The following is a 21,740-nucleotide window of genomic DNA, read 5'->3' as shown; positions in this document are numbered from 1 at the left end:
GAGTAGCTGACAATTTGCTATATGAACGAAATCAAATGACTGATGATGATGGTGGTCCATCATGTGACCTTACATAACACAACTTGAGTTAATGCCAAAGCTAGTCGTCATTTAATGGCAAAAAATTGACATCATACTTCTCATCAACACTATCTGAGATAAAAGGGGTCAGACCCATCCCTAACTTGGGAGGCTTTTGGATCTTCATGTCCAGTGGCAGTCTCGAGATTCACCGACACGACAAGCATAGTGTATATCATGGTTGTCACAAGAAAAGCATTCCCACACACATCAGTCTCTTTCCTGTTGTTTTGTCATCAACACGTTACTCAATTTAAAGTGCACATGAGCTAACTGGACAACATCATATTACATGACTTCAAAAATCACTTGTGCTGTACAATCTCAAAGCAAATTCTTACCCAAGGCAAAAAATGTGCTGGATTAAAATGCACCCAAATAAAGATCGATTGAAGTCCGAACCCAGAGGTGCGGAAGGCCAGTCCTCGGGGGCTGGCCGCATTCCGACAGGTTTTCCAAGATTCCCTCGTCAAGTGTACCTGCGTGAAAACTTTTAGCTCCTGCAGAAGGTGAAAAGGACCAAAATCTTTTCACGCAGGTGTATTTAACGAGGGTCCCTTGGAAAACATATTGGAACGCGGCCAGCCCCCGAGGATTGGAGCTCCTAACCCATTGATCTGAATCAATTTGGCTTTAAGACACTCATCCATTAAAGTTTCAAAATCCACCTACATTCATTGAAGATGATTTGACTTCTCAGCTTGAAATATTGTTTCTATCTTAAAGCCAGCAAATCAAATCTGAAAGTGCATATACAGTAATTTTTCGTTGTCTATGTATTTATACGTGATTGTTTTTTTTTTTTTGCACATGATAATCTCTTCTCAATAACCTTGCCTGGATAATTACAGGTTAAATAAACAAAACACTATTTAATTAACGCTCTAAAATAAGTGTCAAACTAAAAGTCAAAATAGAGGTTAAATGTATTTCTTCCACTATTTATGGACTAACAATACTCGTTCAAGATTACTATTTGTATAGACAACAAGGCATTTTATTGACTGGAACTTTTCAATACCATACAGAAGATGGGAAACACTGCTTGTTAAAAAAAATCCCATACTTGTGGGTATGGTGGGTCCACAATTGTTAAAAAAAAAAAAAAAAGCTACTGTAATTCACATAAATAAAAGTGATCAAATTAAAACTTTAAATTTCTTTCGACCTTCTTTTGCGGATTGCATAAGTGAGTTGTGACCGACAAGTCAAAGAACGACCTCATGTACAAAATACACACACTGAGCACAATCAAGTCATACAACTCGTACAAACTGAGCGCATTTGCAGTACGTGCTCAATTCACACCCTAGCCAGCAGAAAAAAAAGAAAAGCAAAAAAGAAAAGCACATCAGTGCTTTTGTATGAATATGCAATGAAACTGCTGTGGGCACTCTCTCTTTCTCTTTTATATCCTATACATAAACAAACCAACCAAATGATAACATGTTTCTCTTCTGTACAAGTCTATACATTTTCTACACATTAATGTAAATACAATTTAGATGCATTATATGTAGTAGGACTTGCCTGAGAATTCATTGTGTACTGTTTTTTTTTTTTTTTACTGCTTATCAAGAAGATTTTCATATTCTACTTTGCATATACTTAACTGTAAAAATACAGTCAGATTAAACTCAATTTCCCTTTTATCGGTTACTTAAAAAAAGTTCAATTGTGTTGTACACGTAGACATTACACAATAATAATAATCTGAATGTGCACTCCAATATTGGGCAAGAAACAGTCAACCATCAACAGTTACATTTATTATTTTCTTTTTTTTTTTCCACATACAAAAGATTTGGGGATACACAAACTCAGGACCTTAACAGCATTAAATTAGTATGCACAATTCTGATTTTTTTTTTTCCCCCCTTTCGTTCGATTGAAGCCGCACATTGAAGTGGCTGACTCCAATGCCAAATAAAGAAATTGGATTGAGAAAAACTCAAAAGAAATAATAAACCACTGGTGCCTCTTGCTTTTTTTTTTTTGTTCAATTTACATGACAGTCTGTTTTTTTCAACTTGTAGTTTGTTCCAGTGGAACGTCAGAACTTCAGCAGCAGGTAGAGGAAGGTCATCAGCAGCAGCAAGTTGCATAAGGAGAGTTGGGGCAAAGTAGCTGCCCTGTTGACATCATGCATTGCGCCAGGTCCTGATGGGCGATGCAAAATGTCATCCGTGTGACGTGAAAAAGTGACTTACCCGCCGCTTAGCTGATTTTTAAAAGTAACCATCTTAGATGATGCATGACTTTAAGAAACGTGAGCTTTTTCGCTCCAACTTTGGGGAGAGTCAGGCCGGAAGGTGCATATTTAGGAGGGAAACATGGAAAACGTGCAGGACAGCCACACTCAACATACATATGCAAAGGCTCTCCTAAATAGCAACTACAAATGAATGAAATCAACTCACCATAAAGAATGACGCTGGCATTAGTGATCCCCATGGTGTTCATGGCAACACAGGTATAGTTCCCATAGTCTTCTTCGGAAACATTGAAGAAAATGAGCATTGATTGTTTGCCTTGATTCTCGATTTTGATTCCATTTATTCCATTGAAAATCCTGAAAGATAGACAGGAGCAACTTTCTAGTCCAGGGGTGGGCAATTGCGGGCCGCCGGTGCTGTCCTGCCTGTTTTATAGGTCTCCTTGCTGCAACACACCTGATTCAAATGATCAGGATTGCTGTCCAGCTTCTGCAGACCTTGCTCATTATCCGACCATTTGAATCAGGTGTGTTGCAACAGGGTGACCTAGAAAACATGCAGGACGCCGGCCGGCCCTCGACGAGGACCGCCATTGCCCACCCCTGTTCTAGTCGTTTATTGATAGGAAAAGTAAAAAGCAACACAAAAGTGAGCCATGGAAATTTGTCAGAAAGGCCAAATTCCCAATTCATCTCCACTTGCCTGCGATCTTCTTTGTACCACTCAAAATCGGCTCGAGGGACAGCAGAGGCTTCACACTGAAGAACTCCTTTTTGTCCAACTGCTGTGCCCGTGGCCCTTGCCTTAGAAATTAAGGGAGGATCTAGATGACACATGCAAAAATCCATCAAATACATCGTGACATGAATGATGCAAATAATGCTGCTGCGGCTGCTGCTGCTGCTGCTGCTGCTGCTACTTACAGTTGACTGCAACCTGTACCGTCCGAACATCAGGGGCGGAAATGTCGTTTGAAGCAATGCACTCGTATGATCCCGATCGATCTTTGGTGATGGCAGCCAGCTCCAGATACTCTCCTTCTGTTACAAATGTGTGAGTGCCTGGAAAAGGGAAAGAAAGACAAAAAAGGACATTGCGTTCAAAATTGACGTCTACTGACCTTGATATGGCTCAAAAAAAAATGAAAAAAATTATCAGAGGATTAAAAGGAGAAGTGTCAATACATAGTTCAAAATCGAGACAGATTCAGGACAATGTTTATTGAGTCCATAGAAAATCCCTTTTCAAAAGAATATGATCAGGCGTCCGCAGAATTTGCTGATGAGACAGCACTCCCAGTGATAGCCGGAGTACAATGACACTCAAATCATTCCATTCATATACGTAAGTAGGAAAATAAACATCAAGTTTGTTTTTCTTAAGCTAGGTGTAATTTTGTTGCTAGGTTACTGTAAGATATTTCCCCTGTTTCCATGGTATCGTACACGCTGAATAGAATAGGTGCCTGCAAAGGCCAACTATTGTCTACGAAAGCCTATCCAAACGAAGAAGCCAAGAACAATTGGTGATCTTTTCCAATAATCCGATCCATTATACGGCAACCTCATCATAACACAGGAGCACTTCAACCTAACAACGGTATTCAAATGAAGTCAATCATTCCAGAAATTCATGATGACGCTGGAAGTCATAAATAAGTGGCTTAGGTGTGTGTCTTCAGCCTGATAATTCCACTTGATGATAATTAATAACGATCCACTAGTGACGCGTTGATGCGTACCATCTCGCGGCACCCTTGTGGCATTTTGATGAAGCCTGCGTGAAGATGCCGCTCACACGTGTGACAAGAGAACTAACGTGATGTGAACTGGGAATACAAATTGTTTTCAAGCTTCGGCGGGTACTTGGGATGCCTTCATAATACACCTTGTAAAATAAACTCAAAGTGTTGCGACTGGCGGCTTTGTAATGATCTCATGTCGGATTGAGTTGGCTGGCTAGCTGTGGCTGGCTGTGGCTGTGCTGTGGCTGTGGCTGTGGCTGTGGCTGTGGCTGTGGCTGTGGCTGTGGCTGTGCCTGTGGCTGTGGCTGTGGCTGTGGCTGTGGCTGTGCCTGTGGCTGTGGCTGTGGCTGTGGCTGTGGCTGTGCCTGTGGCTGTGGCTGTGGCTGTGGCTGTGGCTGTGCCTGTGGCTGTGCCTGTGCCTGTGCCTGTGCCTGGCTGGCAGCGCTCAAAAGACATCACCAGCCATTACGTGTGGAACAAATGATTGCACACTTCATTGGAGTTTGCTCATTCCAAGTTTATGGATCGAATGTGACTATTTACTTCTTATTGTAGTTTGCGCCTCTGAAATTTAAAATGCCCACTGTATTCTTCCCATTTACAAACATTTGGGTTCAATTGTCCTAATCGCAGCATTAAAAATGTCTGTGTGTAGATCTCAGGCTCTAAAATTGCTTTTGAAGCACATCTTCTCAAACAGCCTGTTCAGTGGCAACAAAGAAGCTCCCCCCTTCCATTGTGTAACATTTTGACAGAATGGGGGCAGTGCTTTTTTGATATATTGTGATAGCAAAAATTGCTTTCTCAGCACAGCAGAACAAATCAAATAATGTAAAATGATAACAGAAGCACAATATACTCCGTTTTTATCAAGGGGAAAAAAAAATCCAACTGACTTACTGTGAACTATTTTATTTTTTTTTTTGCATTGAATAAATAATTTTGGTCGAATGAAAACTAAGATGCGGATGAGAACACGAGCACTGTTGAGCATGTGAATGACTCATTCCCGTACCGCCAAAATCAAGTGACATATGCAGAATTAATTGGAGATCTCATTGAATATACATTAGAATGGCTTTCAATTGGCCTATTGACTGACATCGGGCAGCGGAACGACGACTTCCATCTTCATTCAATTCAGAATGTCATACTTAAAAAGAGCAAACCTCAAATAAGCATACCGAAATGATATTATATTATTATTGATAGGTCGAGAGCTTACCAGTATTGTGCTCGTGAAGAACCAGTGTGGATAATGACAAGACAGATAAATAAAGAATTGACGTTGGAGGCACAACATCAGCTCAATTCATGACTCACACTTGTGTATACTCAGAGCTGACAAAATTAGAATAGCACACGCATTCTAATTCCCAACTCCTTTTTTAGCTCAACCGCAGGGTTGTAAGGTCTAATAAACACAATAGACCCCCCCGCCAGCCGGCCCGCTCGCGCAAAACAGCCAAGTTTGCCAGCTAAATCAAGATTGATTGGACCTGAACGCACCAAGGCTGCGTTTTGGAAAGCTCCAACTCCTGAAATAAACACTCAGGCCCCTTTTGGGAACGGATGTCGGGCCATGCAAGGTCTCATCGACGAGGTTAGAAATAGGCTTTATTATCATTATTTCTTTCTTTCTTTCTTTCCTTCTTTCCTTCTTTCTTTCTTTCTTTCTTTCTTTCTTTCTTTCTTTCTTTCTTTCTTTCTTTCTTTCTTTCTTTCTTTCTTTCTTTCTTATTATCTGCATATATTCAAAAGTGGAAGACAAACGTTTGACCTAAGCGAGTGTGGGAATATTCTATTTTATGTGGAAAAAGGCCCAAAAGTTACCTCTTGGGGAATGATGCCTCCATTTGATGCTGGCCTCTGGTCGACCCACGGCCAAGCACATGAGGTTGACGTTGCTGCCCTCGTTTACTGTGACGTCCTTTGATATGTTGGTGATCCTGGCAGGTACTGACGAGAAAAAAAAAGACAAAATTGTGATTGACTTCTAATGAAATGGCAGAAGAGCAAGTTGGGGGGGGAAAAAATCTGGTTGAAAATAACGGCTGGTTTGGGAATCAATTAGCCGGCATTTGATGACAAATTCAGCGGCTCGTCGTATTGCACTCGACTGACTTCTTTCATTAGCAAAATGCTCTTTTGACAAGCATGCAAACACAATTGGATGGAGAAAATGTAATCTTGACAACTAGGGATATAATTGTTACTAGATTTAAATTGGACAATTTCATGTTCTTGAGCTGCTTGAGCTGACATTACTCAATATTGACTGAATGCATCATTTATTATATGCAAATTAAATTGCGCAATGACCCAAAAAAATGCCCTAACTTTTTCAGTTTATGACTCGCATGGTTTTTGAGTCACCGATTCCGATATTTGGCAACAACAAAAAAATCACATTATTAATCATACGACCTTTGGTATTCATTTCTCAAAGAGCTACTATTTTGAAACAGCATAATCATATCTCACCAATTAACATATCTTCACAACCTTTTTGAGCACCTCAAGCAAGTACAGTCATGCAGCTAGCAAACAAGGCATTTATTGGCTAATCCAACACATGCCAAATACAAAAGACAGAAGGAAAATCGAAGCAGTCTACACGCAAAAAAGGCAGCGCACCAAAGCCATTTCAAAGAGATATTTATAATAGCTGTTTGTTCACGTATAAATGATATTATCAATAATGCAGGCAGGTCACTGATTACCCCCCCCCCCCTCCACTCACACACACACACTGATATGTCTTCCCCCCTCAAGCAAGCACACACACTAGGAGTGGGAGTGTTTCCATTTCCATTCCATTCTAGTGACAGGGAGCTGAAGATGGAGAGGCCAAAAAGAAATCTCTCAGGGGCACAAAAAAAAATTAAATAAAGGGAGAAGGTGATAGATAGATTTTGCCAGGATGAAAAAGACTTTTTCAAAGTGCTTAAAAGACAGTAGGTAAGTTTAGTCACATGAAAGTCTTTTACCTTGAACAATGAGATGCACTTTGATGGATTTTGGTTTCTTATTGGAGAGGAAGGAGCAGACGTAGGGTCCCTCGTCATGGATGTCAACATTTTGGATCTGGATGCTGTATTCCGTGACGGCTGTATTTTCCATCAGAGTCACGCGAGGGTCCAGAGACCATTTCTCTTTGCCGGCAAAAAGAATGGTGGTGCGATTGAGCCACGCCACCTTTGACACTTTACTGTCCACACTGCATCTGGAAAAAACACATCAAGTTGTCGTCATGAGCAAAAGTCAAGTGCAGACCATTCAGTGCAATATTCAGTGTCGATATTTGATTAATGAAGAGGCATTTTCAATCATGTCTCAATGATGATTAAAAAAAATCCCACACACTCTTACAGCGCAAAGTCAGAGTCACGGCCAAAGCATCAATAAAAAATCATCTCATGGCCTTGAATGGAATGGGCGCGTGGCGTGGCGTGGCTCAATGGTAGAGTGCTCAGCTTCGAACCCAGGGGTTGAGGTTTTCCTCCTCAGCCATTGTAACCATGTCAACGTGTCCTCGAGCAAGCCCCACTTTGCTCACGATATCATGGCATCCATCGGTGGCTGAATGAGGAAGCACTGTCAAGTGCTTGGAGTATTAAAGGTGGAAAAGCTCCAGAGCATTTCATGTACCGCATCTACCGTTGCAGAGTCGCCATCAGAAGTTCAGTCAAAACTACACTGACAGTGTCATATGTTCAAGTGGATGAAGCTTAGAAAGAAAAAAGAAAGTCCCCAATCGCACAAACGTGTCCCCAGCGTCTGGGATGACAGGAAGCGCCGGAAGGCTTTGGCGTATGACCATGATGTGCCATTGGCTCCCAGAGTGGCCCAAAGGACGAGACTCAGCTCTCCATTTAGAACAAAAGACTCCAGTGTTCTATTTGCGAGGAACTACTTTTACGTGTGGGCACATAAGCGGAGGGAAATGAAGAAAGAAAAAAATCATAAGGATACACAAAATCCATGCACGGAATTTCAACCCACGACCTTTGCACTGTGGGACACACGTGCATGAGAAGAATGTAAGCCTTTTAATCATTGGATCTTTTTAGCAAAGTCTGGATATCATTTCACACACCCTGCACAGGGCCGCACCTCACTACGTAGTATGTGTGCCAGAATAACAAGATGTCTGAAACAGAAGACACTCAGGAATCAAAATTGACAATTTGTCTGGGGCAGCGATAGCCAGATTCAGATGCGATATAGCTGTCAATCACGCCATGCAATGACTTTTTATCAATCTGAATGATTATGGACACCATCTGATAACGTGCAGAAAATCCTGGCTGCGGGCTTACAGGAATTGCCATGTCTTTTCAAAAGTCATCATACGCATGTTCAACTTGACCGTTAAGCATTGTGGAAAGGTGATCCAGTGAAATGAATGGACAGGGATGAAGCATATGAAGAAACCACTTTCTGCAATTAAACACACCTTAGCATATGGCATTAATACATCCTTCATTTGGAATGAACAAGGCTAAACAGGTAGGGTGGTCATTCTTTTGCAGATTGGGAAGGTGTTAGCAGCGCAACAACATTGGATGTTTACTTGTCAGCTTCATCTGCTTTCTTGGACTGCTTCCAGTGTTTCAGCAGATGCTTATTTCAAATTTCCGACACATCTGCTGCTAATTTGTAATGAGAAAACATCACTTTGCCCACATTCATCTGAAAATGAATACGTAAATTAGCCATCCGTTCAAATAATGAAAAGGATTCTTTTTAATTAAGGGTGAACGAAACCCAGAGAATGTTTAAATAAGTAGGAATTGATATTGTGCTTAGGTAGGGCATATCACAATTCATTGTTTCATATCACCGGATCTCAATTATTAGGACTTTTTTGGTATCTCTTTCCAAATAGCCCGTTTTAAAATATCTGCACTGAAAACTGACGAAAACACAAATCATTTCAACATATCAAATTATAGCGGCCAAGGAGAAACACCACATGTTGGAAATTTCAATACATTGCTATTGAAATGTCTAAATAATACATCTATCTACTTGGTTCTGGAAGGCAAAAAGCAGGCCTCAAATAAAGTACAGCTTGGCTTTTGGTGACATTGTTTTTTGGGTTGCTTTCGAAGAGAAGCCTCAGGGTGTTGTGACCACACTGCATGGGATTTGGAACCTTGATTTCATGAAGGCCTTTTCACATTGCACTTGGCAACATGCACCATGCTGCTGACAAAGCCATTCATTATGTATAGGCTGTGCTGTGCTGTGAAGGCAGGCAGGCAGGCGCAAGGATGGAACACCATGTCAATGTGGGTGGTTGCTCGATGCGACGTGACGCCACGCGACGCGACCTCCAAATGAAAAATGTTCAATTCAAGAGTGGCATTACGTTGATGTCAGGAAGTGCAACCAATAGGAGAGAAAGAGAGAGGCTGGCTGCATGGCTGCATGGCTGCATGGCTGCATGGCTGCATGGCTGCATGGCTGCATGGCAGAGCGATATCAGCGATTGAGAGGGGGAAATCCTCCCTCTTTGGCTGCTACACCAGCAGAGCACTTCCGAATATGGACAAGCTGTCACAATGTCATTTGACCTGCATTTCCACCATCTGAGTGCAACAACAACGTCTTTCGAGCTGACTTCATAATACAACTTTTATGCTCCAAGAGTTGACATACAGTCGCCTTCGTCAAGGTAGAAGGGAAACAGCTAGTAATCAGTGTTAGCACAAAACGTTCAGGCTTCTGCAAGGCCCCCCCAAAAAAGACTCCATCTAGTTTTTAATTCCCCTCTCGACTTTTTTCCCTTCTCAATGATGAAGTCACATCAATGGGTGAAAAAGTTTGAAAAAGATGCGGCATTGTTATTTCGAAACAAGGTTATGTAGATCACAAACAACTCCCCCATATTTAAGCAGGCAGGGGCGTGTTGACCTTTCATATCCACTGCATTCTTCTTTTTCCCCCAACAGAGCACTACATGAAAACAGCGCCTTAACAGCTTTATCGATTCCATATAGTGAAGGCAAAAGTCAATCCGACAAGGTAGGCCAATTTGAAAAAGAAAAAAAAAAAGGGACCACATGCTAAATACACCAAGCCAAAACAAATGGCTGTGATTTGAACAAAAGATAGTGCTGTTAATATACAGTGCAAAACCATGACAACACCTTCATACCCTCCATCAAATATTGACGATTTGTTTTTTCCAAATGAAAATATAGCTCTTTTTTTCCAAACTACCGCCTTGACTAATCAAACAGCCCCTTTGAAAGCATTGGCCTACCTTGATATCTATCACACGCACAAATCGATCTCAAGCCCGACCACCCGTGCTGGTGCTGGTGCTGATGCTGGTGCTGGTGCTGATGCTGCTTTGGCTTTCTCAGCTCCTTGCATCCTCACCAAGCAAGACAATAACCAAGCGATCAATAACATTCAAGGGCAACGAACAAGGGAGGCTGACTTGTGTCCTTTGTCCGTGAACTTGCTTCCCAGTGATGTATGCAGCGCAATCAAATGATTGCATCTCCTAAAACACGTATGTCGCCGCATTCGTGTGCGTTATGAAGATGCTTAATAACTGCATGGAAGAAGAGCTGTCATAGCTAACGCGTGCACGCGGTGGCTGCACATGACAGACACACACACGCGCACACACACACAGACAGACAGACGGCGGCTGCTGTCCACTCCTCATAAGCAATGTAAGAAATAGCATGCATGAATCTAAATGTAGCGTGTCCCACGTACTTTAAGACGGCGCTGTCCCCTTGCCGCACGCTAATGTTGTCCTTTGAGCCAGCCGAATCGCCGCTTCGGAGCGCAACTCCTGCAGGTACAAGCAAGAACAATTGAAGTCCGAGCACGACGAGGCATTTCCCAGTCGCCGTCCAAGAGCCACAAATGCCCATGTTTTCCTCTCACTGCGCAACTTGAGCTGGACAACTCGAATGTACTCCTTTTTTGCGTCTTAAACGCTGCGGCGGTCCGCAAATTCCACTCGGCAAATAAGATGCCTGCTAGAATTGGCGTCGGAGCTTCTCTCTCTCTCTCTCGCTCGCTCGCTCCAAGTAAACAGGCTTGTTATGAAACACCCGTGAGTCTATGTGTGAAACCGAGCGTGTGCAAACGATGGAGCAAGAGCGTCAGCTGCTCGAGGAAACTGATTCCCGAGGTCGGACGGAGGAAGAGAGAAAAGGCAAGGCGACGAGCGAGCGAGCGAGCGAGCGAGCGAGGGAGCAGCCGCGCGTCCTCAGCTTGAAATTGTCAAATGGATGCTCTTCCAAAGATGCATCTGCATCTTCTGCATCCTTAATTGTGGACTGAATGCGTGATCGCGTGAAATGCGAGCCCGCTCCCAGCAACTACTCTCCTCTCAATTTTATTTGGGATCAGACACCCCCCCCCCCCACCACCACCTCCAGTCCCACATCATCTTTGCAGCCTTCTTCCGACATTTTTTAATAAACAGGTAGCACCCGAAGGTCTACGGCGTATGGAAGGCTATCTACAGTCATGGCAGTTACAAAAGCTTGCAATTAAGATTGTGGAAATGTATTCCAGTAAACCCGGGGCAACATTTATTCATCTCAATCACAAAATTCATTCATTCATTCATTCATTCATTCATTCATTCATTCATTCATTCATTCATTCATTCATCCATCCATTCATTCAGCTAATGCTTTTAGACAATGGGAAATCGATGGGATTTTAACTTGTGAGCCGGTTAGTTCCCAATCAAAACAAGTAGTAGATTATAGAGACTGGCCAACATTAGCATCTTGGTTGCTAAGCGCGTTGCTATGGATGTATTTTGGAACCTAGGTGAGACGTATACTTAAGCTCACTTTAGCCATTCCAATGTGGTTGCTCAAGTTGACTTCACACTTGCGCTTTAAGGGCCATGTTCCACCAGCTCGTATTGTAACTTAATAAATACATTGTCTTGTTGTTTCCTTTTCCTAACGGCTTGTCGTGAAAGAATTGCGATGTGGTTTTGTGCCGGAGAAATCCGACAAAGATAAGACATAATTGGAATGATATCTCCGTTGGATGCAGTACAGGCAGTACACCTAATGGTTTTTAAATGAACCTGACCTCAGCGAAATCCAAGATATGTGCTCTTAATTATGGTCAAGAGTAAACACCACATGCAAACCCACCCTCCTGCCATAAAATGTCGCTTTAACCATTTTGGGGGAACTTCTATCAGGGCATTAAAAATAGATGAAATAATATTTCATCATAATCACCTGCAGTTTCAACAACATACGTATATTTAGTGCAAAGCAATGGCCGCTTTCTTTCTTTTTTCTTTCTTGTGTTGAACCTACAGCAGGGTGGGTACATCTGCTGACCTGGCCAAAACTCCACTTTAAGCAAAGGCGACATTTGCCGGCAAGCGTTTAGGAATGGCAATTAAGAATGACATTGTTTTGGCTACATTAATCACACCTGACATATAGAAACGAGGATAGGAAAGGAACAGAGCTACTGGGAGAAAAAGGGAAAGAGCAAATTCTGTGCTTGAGATCCATTATGCATGCCCGAAAAGCAAATAGGCTGATATTGATTCTAAAATGCTCAATTCCGTTTCACTTAAATCAACGTCTTTTTGTTTGGTTGGAGCAAAGAAGAAGATTGTCTTTCATTTTGTCCACACATGCAGTGACATCATTTCCTGCCGCTACGCCTTAACATTGGACTCCGAGTGGTTGATAGAAACAATCAGGGCTAATCTTTATTCATATCATGCGAGAATGGGCCAGACCGGCAGACAATCGAGCAGCCTCTGACCAAGGCCGGTCGGCCAGTCGGCCGGCTAATACCCAAGCGAAAACATGGACTGACTGAATAAAGAGCAGCCACTCAATAGAGTCAGTCAGCTGCACAAGGCGAGGATTTACCCAGACGCAAACAATAAAGTTGTGTCACTTTTTCCATCAGATGCCCGCCCAGCCACCATCTCAGTTGGTCAAGCAGAGCTGTGTCAAATAGTTTGCAACAAATGTTAGCACAGGTCAAGCACCCATTGCAATTGCTCTTAGAATTATGACAGAGGTTTGTCATTTTCAGCAACTGCTAGAAACAGGATGTGGGGGGGAAAAGAAATCCCTGGAAATCACATTTCAGGATGATTTTTAGAGAATTTATTTGTAAATGATGGCATAAAACAATTTGGTCAATAAGAGACACGCGAGGGCTTCTTTGGGAATGAGTCAATGCAAGATAACATCCCCATCAAATCCCAATGGCTCGCTCCACCCATTTCATGAAGGTGACACACTTAGCTTGACGGGATGATCTGTCCAGCCCAAAAATGGTCAAACCTTTCACTTTGATTGGGCCTAATAATGACTAAATGGTGCAGTCTCCTTCAACTCATGGTACCCCAGATGGTTTGGCTCTGTGAAGAGACAGAGAGGTCGTTAGAACTTCTACAAATCCATCTCTTCTACATTCACCATCGCTTCTCTTTGACATACGGAGGTGACTCCGTATAGAATGGTGCAAATCAATAAAGCAGTAAAAATATCGACTAAAAATGGAGCAGAGCAATGGACTACGATATACATTGCATGTTTTTTTATTTCTTACAGCATTGATCCCTCGTGAAATGGACTTAAAAAAGTTTCTGTGCATCCCAAACGATGTAAGTGAAAATAGCCACGAGCAGAATGCGTTTGAGTGTGTAGATCAGTGTTACGGTACCAAAAGTCATATTCTCCTCCACCACTGGTCTTTGTTCACTGCTGTTTACAATCCTCCCCTGCGCCGCTCCCAGAATTGTCATGATATCCACAAGGTTGAACTTTCCTTCTTCTTTGGCTTCCTGCACCTCCTCGGCCAACTCCATGGCGGCCTCGTCCCGCTCTTCTAACTCCTCTTGGCTCAGCATCGCGTTTAGTCCTTGTCCTGCTGTCGTCTTACCGACCATGGGGGGCGCCAGAGAGCACAAAGCCCGAACCTGTCCGTATGACTTGAGGTGCGAAACGTTGGCCCTCAAGAAAAGCAGGAGCACATTGAGATCGTTCAGCGGACAGCCGAGCCTGCGTTTGTTGACCACGTCCAGGGCGGGAAGCACCTCATAGACGGAGATGAAGGTGGTGTCCCAAACAAAGAGCCGAACGATACTGAAGAGTACGATTGGTGCCAAGAGAAGATAGATGGCGCCGTTGGCCACACTTATAACCTGAAAGACCAACTGGCCAATCATTTTGCATTGAACCAGCTCAGGAATCCAGTTGTGATCCCGTAGCATACCGCTACGCACAAAGCAGCTGAACTCATCTTGCAGGAAGGCGGACAGGTGGAAGTAGGTCAGATAAAGACAGGCGGCCGTCATGAAGGTCAGCAGGAGGAAGCCACGCAGGAAAAGCATGCTGACCAGGAAGTAGGAGTTTTGCTTGCACTGCATGTATCTCTCCAGAAGGGGGTACTCAAAGTACCGCTTCCTCTTTGCTCTGCACGGCAACACAGGGAGAAGAATACGTATGAGCGCTCGTGCAGATGCACCGACAAGCGCCTTCTATTTTCAACGAGCACGACTTGCTTACCACATTAGCCACTGTGGCCTTCCATAAACGTTTCCCCTCATCTACTAAAACCTTGCCGATACATTTTATTTGGCAGGAAATAATGAGTAGTGTCTATGACGTTCCAAATACCAGCATCTTCTCAATCATCCCATTTGAATAGCAAACACATCAGCATCACTTCTCTTTCTGTTTCTGTGATTCTTACTTTTCTTGCTCTTTTCGTTGGAGGTATTACTCTGTCCCAATGCACAAAATACGGCCCGTAAATACACGGTTGAATGAGTACTTGACCGCTTTGAACAAGACCTGACCTCGACCTCATTATACAAGTGTAAAAATGAACTTGAGCAGTAATTGGGAGTGGTTCGAGTGTGGATAAATGGACAAAAAACCCAGTAGACACACTCCATCATCTTGGGAAAAAGTTTTTCTAAAAGCTTTTTTACAATGGCAAGCCCGAGTACATTTATTTTCCCATTATCTATTTATGTCTTATTTTAAACAAAGACACCTGGTAATCATAGAAATCATTTCTTACCGCTGCAGCTCTGCCTGAAATGTTAATGGGTTCTTGGTATTCTGACGCATATCCAGGATGCTCTGAGCCAATCGGATGGAGCGGTTGTACGACTTGTCGAGTTCGTCAATAATGAAGAGCAAGTCTGAGCCCAGCGAAGGCACGGCGAGCTGGCGCCAGATGAGAGCCGGCAGATACATTAACACTGCCATAGCCAGAAGCGAATACGGGAACATCTGGGGGGAAACGGTGGGAAGCAAAAACAATGAGGATCCAATTTCTTTGTTATCCTACTTTCAGGTTCGTTTGCAGCCACAAACCAATCCGATTGCTAATGAATTGGATATGTAACAGAGGCTTGATGGAATCAGATAAATGCCACTCACTTTGTGCACCCAAAGGGAGCGCTCCTCAAAGTTCCCATTGCTATCAAACTCGTGATGCATGAGGGAGTCCCAGCAGTATGTGTCAACGTAGCTGGCCTGCTTCGCGGTGAAATTGCTGGGAGGAAAACAGCTGATCTGCGGGCCTGTGGGAAGAAGAAAGAAGAAAGCAACACCATTAGCACCCTGATCTGATAAAAAAAAATAATAAATGGCAAATTTGAAAATGGTGTCAATTGTCTCCGAGCAAACCCATTCTAAGGGGCTGACCTACATTCCCTTATCGTTTGTCATATTATCGTTCATCAAGCACACATACAAACCCATTCTAAGGGGCTGCCCTACATTCTAGAACATGCTCAAAACCTGCTGTGCAATAAGAAGAACCCATTTCAAGAAAAACACAACTGAGCAGACATACTAATGACTGAGGTCCACATGCTGAGCAGTCAGTTTCCAGTGTGACTTGGAAGCAAAACCAAACGTGATCAAATGACAAGCTTCACCACCAAAATGACAAGATGCCCGTTTGGTTAGGGAAACAAGCAGGTGTGTAGAAAGTGCAGACAGCAAGTGCAGACTTTGGAAAGTTTGGCTTTGAAATAAGGCAAAACGGCTTTCAACAACTAAAAAAAAAAAAAAAAAACAACGTGTGACTGCTTCCCAAATTTGGGCTTCTTCAACTTGTACTTTAACACAGCCACATATGTCATTTCACAAGTCGACTCCACCCAAAAACAGCTAGGGAACACACACACACACACACATGGGCTGTGCCCCATCAACACTGACTGAAGCTCACAAGCCGAAAAATAGGGTTTCTATTTTTGAAAGCCAGCCTCCACATCTGCTCTGGAAGAAGTCTCTCATTATATATCTTACGACGTCAGCTTGTCTAACTAATAAGAAGCAAATGTTACATCATGGTCCACAACATGTTTGCAATTGAAGCAATATTTTCTAATCTATCTGACGCCATTGACAGCTAGGAAAAATACAAATATGTATTCTGCCCATAGATGAATGCAGTTTTTTTTCTTATCCACTGACAATTTACTTCTTGAAGTTCTTGGCAAATGTCAGGTATTATTAGATAACACAGTAGTTTATTTATTTCAGAAGCTAGGCTCTCCTATTGTACTTTTGTGCACTGCAAAGTTCAGCAAGAATATGAGCGAGAGAGAAATTCAACCGCACTCTGTAATATTGATCAATTTCAGTACTTGCGTCTATATTTCTATACTTACTCACAAATAAAAATGAGACAAAATCAAATGGAGCGTAACCAAAGAGACTTTCTTACCGAGCGACACCTCCCGAGCAAAGGCCATGCAGACCAGCAACAGAGGGAGGCCAACAGAGACATATTTGATAACCCTGTCCAAAGGAAGCTCCAACTCCAGATGGCTGATCCGGTTTGGCACGCCACTGTTGGGCAACAGGGCATCCGATAGCATGGCCCTTGCCGCTTCCTTGGCAATGGACATTTTCAACACCTAAATGTTCACAAAGTCCTGTTAATAGCGTGTTGTCTGTTCCTCATACAAAAATCAAATAGAAATCAGCAGCACATACCACTTAACGGCAACAGAGACAAAGCACCTACCTTGCGGATGTCTTCCAGCTGACTCCAGCGGTGCACATAGAATAGAAGGTAGCTGCAAAACAAGAGCTTTGGACGCCTTATGTACTTTGGGCGTGTTTCAGTCAATGAGAGGTTGGATTTGGGTGGAACCAGAATCGGCCAGGTCCAAGTGTAATTACAGAGAAGACATTTGGGGAGCATGCAGCCACCCAAATGGCAGACCTTTAGTACAACAAATTATACGGGTGTAATTCGGCATATTTTGCTTGCCTGACCACGCAGTGGTTTATTCCGCCTCTATCATTTAAGAGACTAATTTTACACTCTGCGTGTATTTCTACCGCTTAGGTCTGAAATTTACAGGAGAGGTTTCAAAGAAAGGAAAAAACTATCAATTGGATTGACTGAATGACATGCATAGAAGAATAGTACATCATCCACATCCATCCATTTACATAGTTTAATTATTAAAATTGGTCTATTGAAACACAGTAGATTATGACAAGAAGTGTACAAATGAAATATAAATACTCCCCGTCGTCTATCACTTGCGCTGGAAGATCGAGTTAAAAAAACAAAAACAAAAAACAAAGCAGTGAGAAAATAAGATTAATGAGCAACATACTTCACAGTCACCACTCAGAACATTAAATAGAACATGGGTTGTAGGTTTTTTTTCTTTAGACTTTTTCACCATTGAAATGAGTGAATCTCATTTGTAGTTTCATACAAAACAGAATGAAAATTGTTTCCCAGTTTCTTGAAAATCTTTCGCATAAAATGGCACTTTTCTTCCACAACTTGTTTGTCTTCTGCAAAATGGTTTTCTTCCTTTAAAAAGTCAGTTAGTAAATGATGATGGCTTATTCAGTCCCATATTCCAAACAGCGTGATGAAAAGTTTGTGGGGGAGTTGCCATGTTCCAGCATCAAACAATATCACGCAAAATAGCCAAGCAGATCTGGAAGCAGGACCTGCTGTCATGTGCACACAACCAGCCATCATTGTCATCTTGCTTCAGCTGCCTTATGAGCCCAAGCAAAAAGATAAAGCAAAAGAAATTCTGCAAGTCTTCACCCATCAACAACACTTGCCTACCATGTTCAAATTTGCTTCTGTCCAACAGAAAGTTCAAGGATCATGCTTAATAGGCTTTCGGTAGCTCAAATATGTGGCCGCGCGAGTGGAAGAAAAATGCTCAGTGTTTGTCCGACCTGAGAACCCATATTTGAACAGGTATATCGACAAGTATTGTGCAGATATTTAGAAATCGCCCCACGCCCGCCCGTCCCCTCCCAGCCCACCCCCCTTTGTTTTGAAACGTTGAGTAACTACGCTCGGTACGCTTTTTTTGTCAAGCAAAAATATTGCATTTCGAAAACTCGTGTGTTTCTGTGCTCTGAGGAAATTGAAAGTAGTCGAACACATCAGGCTCTCCCAAGCATCAAGTTCTTTCACATTGGATTATTTGGAACATTTTCTTTCGTAAAGTCAAATCTATTATTATCCTGTCCGGGTCATATTTGTTTCTCAATGGAAGAAGCCCTGATTGTTTTGCGTGCCGTCAAATGCATATCGAATATGGCAAGAGTGCAACGTGTCGGAATCCGAAATGAGCCATGTGAACGGATGGGCCGAGTGAGCGAGCGAGTGAGGTCAATGTATTTATTGTACGTCTAGTATGTCCCTCCTTCCTCTCAGACTACTCCAGTTCCTCTCTGCCCTCTATGCTGCCGTCTCTTCTTCCCCTATTGTTTTCATTCTCTCCATCCTCTTCCTCCTCCTCCTCTTCCTCCATTCCTTCCTCCTCCTCCTCCTCTTCCTCCTCCTCCTCCTCCTCTTCGTCGGTGCCATCCATGGAGTCGTCAGCTCCCAGCATGGCTTGCTGCATGGCCAGAGTGGCAGAGTCCGATGACAGCGACTGGAGGCTGTCCAGGCTTAGCGGGTCTGAAAGGAACCACAATCAAATAGTCATAGCATTTCTCCACACTTGAAGCAGTTGCGAGAGACGGCACGGCACCCATCTCGGCTGACTTTGGGCAAAAGGCAGACAGACGATAGATACCCTGGACTGGTCATCAGTCAGCTGCAGATTGACTTGACAAGACAACAACATTAACGCTAGCGGAAATCTTGTTGCCTGCATCCAAGATAAGTAATGACCTATTGTTATTAATGATTATTTTTTATATCCGTTGCCCAAGCTGCTTACTTCTTGCTTCTAATCAATCAATAGTGGCACCTAGTGGTGAAAATGCAAGCTTGACTTTTCATTCATTTTGTACAGTTAAGCCCATGTACTTAATATAGCTGGCCACATTTGGAATTCACGCACATGATTGGAAAGAAACATAATCCAACAAATCATCAATCAAGTACCTACGCATTTTAGATGGCAGGGAAACGTTTCGATCGAAATTTCTACAAACGGGTTGATATCATAGAAAGTATTTGGTATTACCGTCTGAATTGTTTCCCGTCTGGGATCTGTGCGTTTGCAAAACTCCAGCTACAATGGAGTCGGGCCAGAAACGCTGTGTGGGACGATGCTGGGATTTCATTTTCTTTGCTTTAGGAGCTGGGTCAGGGTTACTGGCATCCAACATAGGCTGGAGGATACGCCGCCGAGCATTGATGAACCTGAAAACAGAGAGGTCAAATAAAGTTCCACCATCATTTTGCTCCCCAAAAGCTTTTCTCAACTGGACATCAGTATTGTGTGGCACAATGCACTTGCGCCACCTACAGGTAGTAGAAAATCCGGGCAAGCTCGCGAGTACGAGCTTCGGCTGGCCAACTCGTCCAATTAAACGCGTCGTTCTCCATAAAAATGGTCAAGCCTTGTCTTAACTACAAGGCATAGGCGCTAATTACCAGCACCTCCCTGACCCAAATTGATTGAATAATGCTGGTCAAGAAGTTTTGACTCCAATTTTCAATCAGAGATGCCGCCGTATACTTTTCTAGATCATTTTCGAGTGCTGATTCCAAATTAGCATTCGTCTTTTTCACTAGCACTAATAGGTTTAAGTTGACTTTTTTGTTTTTTTAATCAGCGTCCAAAATAAGCAGAGGGACACAAAGGGCCTAATTAAAATTGGTTCTTGACCAGTGCAGTAGAGACATTAGACAACCAGAAGATGGCAGCATAGGATAAGCACATGACATCTTACCAGTTATTGACTTGCAAAAGCGTCAAGCTTGTCTGTGCTGCAATTTGCCTTTTCTCATCTTCTGTTGGGTACGGGTGCTGAGGGAGAAAGAGAAGACAGCATTGGTCAGCCTCAACATCATATCTATTGGACGTGCAATTTGTTGCCTCACCATGAGATGCTGAAAGAGCCATGAGCGCATGATGTTGGTGGCTTGTTTGGGAAGGACCCCCCTCTTATTCCTTGACTTCTTGTCTTCGCTGTCCAATAGAGCTGACAGATCAACATTTAACTGTGGAACATTGACAAAAGGTAGTGAGAAGAAGGTCAAATCAAAGTGGCTGCTGCTGCTGCTGCTGCTTGCTTAGTTCAGGTTATCACAAAAACACAAAAAGGCAACTGGTTTCTTTTTGTGTGACAAGGGTAGTAGTAAGACCTCTTCAAATGTCACCATGGTACCTGAATTTGAGCAATGCTTCTTCCATCAACCACTAAAACCTCTTTACTACTAATCACCATATTGCAGCACTGTTATGGAAAATAAAATGCCCCCCCTCCCAAAAATAAAAAAAATGCTGCTCAGAGTATACTAAAGAGGAAGTGCCCCTAGCTGAGTTATTTATTGAACAGTTGAACACTCAATATTTTCATATTTTAAAATCAATGATACTATATAGGTTTCCCTGCATCTAAAACTCATTTTTACGCTTGTCCATGAATGCAACACTAAGGCCGGCCAATCGCAAACCTCGTTTCATGTTGGCCAATGACAAACAGCTGAGGGCGGGAGCAACCAGTGAGCCGTTTGTATGAAAAAGGGGGGAGGGGGATGAGCAATCTTGAAAAAACAAAACAGACAAAATATTGAGAAAAATTGAAAAGAATTTCTGAATGCACAGGTGGCGAGCTGCAATTTAAAGTGCCACTGCTCTGTAACCCCTATACGAGTCTTTTTTTTTTTTTCTGACAGTAGGGGGGAGTTGAGAAAATTGTGAATCAAGGAATAAATGTTGTGCATTACTTGTGAATTCTGGATCTGAATGGTTCCCGGCGGCAGTGCCTGCGTTAACACTTGTCCTTGCGAAGTCACCATGGCAACCGGCTGATACAGCGTCCCGCCTGGCATGAGAAATGACTGGCATGAGAATCAAATAGTTTGCCACACAACTCATGGAGTCTTAACATACAATAGCGTTCAAAAATTTGGGCTCACTTAGAAATGTCCCTACGTTTAAAATAAAATGGCTATAAAGTGTATATTATTCTATCACATTGAATCCAAAAGAGCAATAACTGTTGAATTCAGGTTGTGGATACCAAAAAAAAGCGATTTTGTTACTGGCTTTAATTAGCCTTGATCAAGACACAAAGTGTGTTGAAGCGCTTCAATGTACAGCAATCAAACGCTGACACATTGATTTATTTGAGGTTAAAAGGGATTTCCAGAGGGCAGGATTAACATTTCACTGAACACGCTTGACATTATAAGGCTCTGTCTGTCTGTCAGCCACGTACCCTGCGAAGGATAAT

General features: G+C 42.7%; 3 protein-coding genes across 9 annotated transcripts in view; all 3 read right to left on the bottom strand.

Annotated features, from left to right (window-relative positions):
* Positions 1 to 1,054: 1,054 nt before the first annotated feature.
* Positions 1,055 to 11,356, bottom strand: opcml (opioid binding protein/cell adhesion molecule-like). The gene is made up of 7 exons (XM_088399024.1): positions 10,783 to 11,356; positions 7,032 to 7,267; positions 5,875 to 6,000; positions 3,221 to 3,358; positions 3,000 to 3,120; positions 2,502 to 2,653; positions 1,055 to 2,241 (listed from the first exon to the last, which is right to left on the bottom strand). Exons 1-7 carry the CDS (start codon positions 10,941 to 10,943, stop codon positions 2,135 to 2,137), a joined length of 1,041 nt encoding a protein of 346 aa, XP_088255150.1. The 5' UTR covers positions 10,944 to 11,356; the 3' UTR covers positions 1,055 to 2,134.
* Positions 11,357 to 13,169: 1,813 nt separating this feature from the next.
* panx3 (pannexin 3) lies at positions 13,170 to 17,392 on the bottom strand. Of its 2 annotated transcripts, XM_088398326.1 has the most exons (6): positions 17,080 to 17,392; positions 16,777 to 16,969; positions 15,477 to 15,619; positions 15,112 to 15,326; positions 13,747 to 14,498; positions 13,170 to 13,441 (listed from the first exon to the last, which is right to left on the bottom strand). In XM_088398326.1, exons 1-6 carry the CDS (start codon positions 17,257 to 17,259, stop codon positions 13,383 to 13,385), a joined length of 1,542 nt encoding a protein of 513 aa, XP_088254452.1. In that variant the 5' UTR covers positions 17,260 to 17,392; the 3' UTR covers positions 13,170 to 13,382. The 2 variants fall into 2 exon arrangements, with proteins under 2 accessions (XP_088254452.1, XP_088254451.1); XM_088398325.1 differs by lacking the exon at positions 13,170 to 13,441 and having other exon boundaries at positions 13,494 to 14,498.
* Positions 17,393 to 17,504: 112 nt separating this feature from the next.
* Positions 17,505 to 21,740, bottom strand: part of pknox2 (pbx/knotted 1 homeobox 2) — a 36,116-nt gene continuing 31,880 nt past the window's right edge. For all 6 annotated transcript variants that reach the window (XM_088398327.1, XM_088398331.1, XM_088398328.1 and 3 more), the window contains 5 exons: positions 21,232 to 21,329; positions 20,383 to 20,502; positions 20,232 to 20,308; positions 19,520 to 19,698; positions 17,505 to 19,005 (listed from right to left, as the gene is read on the bottom strand). In XM_088398327.1, the coding sequence (XP_088254453.1) occupies positions 18,761 to 19,005; positions 19,520 to 19,698; positions 20,232 to 20,308; positions 20,383 to 20,502; positions 21,232 to 21,329 (719 nt within the window). In that variant the 3' untranslated portion in view covers positions 17,505 to 18,760. The remainder of the gene's footprint in view (positions 19,006 to 19,519; positions 19,699 to 20,231; positions 20,309 to 20,382; positions 20,503 to 21,231; positions 21,330 to 21,740) is intronic.

The sequence above is a fragment of the Syngnathus floridae genome, chromosome 15 (genome assembly GCF_059516105.1).
Source record: "Syngnathus floridae isolate MCC-2025c chromosome 15, RoL_Sflo_1.0, whole genome shotgun sequence".
Taxonomy (NCBI): domain Eukaryota; kingdom Metazoa; phylum Chordata; class Actinopteri; order Syngnathiformes; family Syngnathidae; genus Syngnathus; species Syngnathus floridae.
Note: the sequence above shows the minus strand (reverse complement) of the source record. Positions and strands in the feature narration are given on the sequence as shown.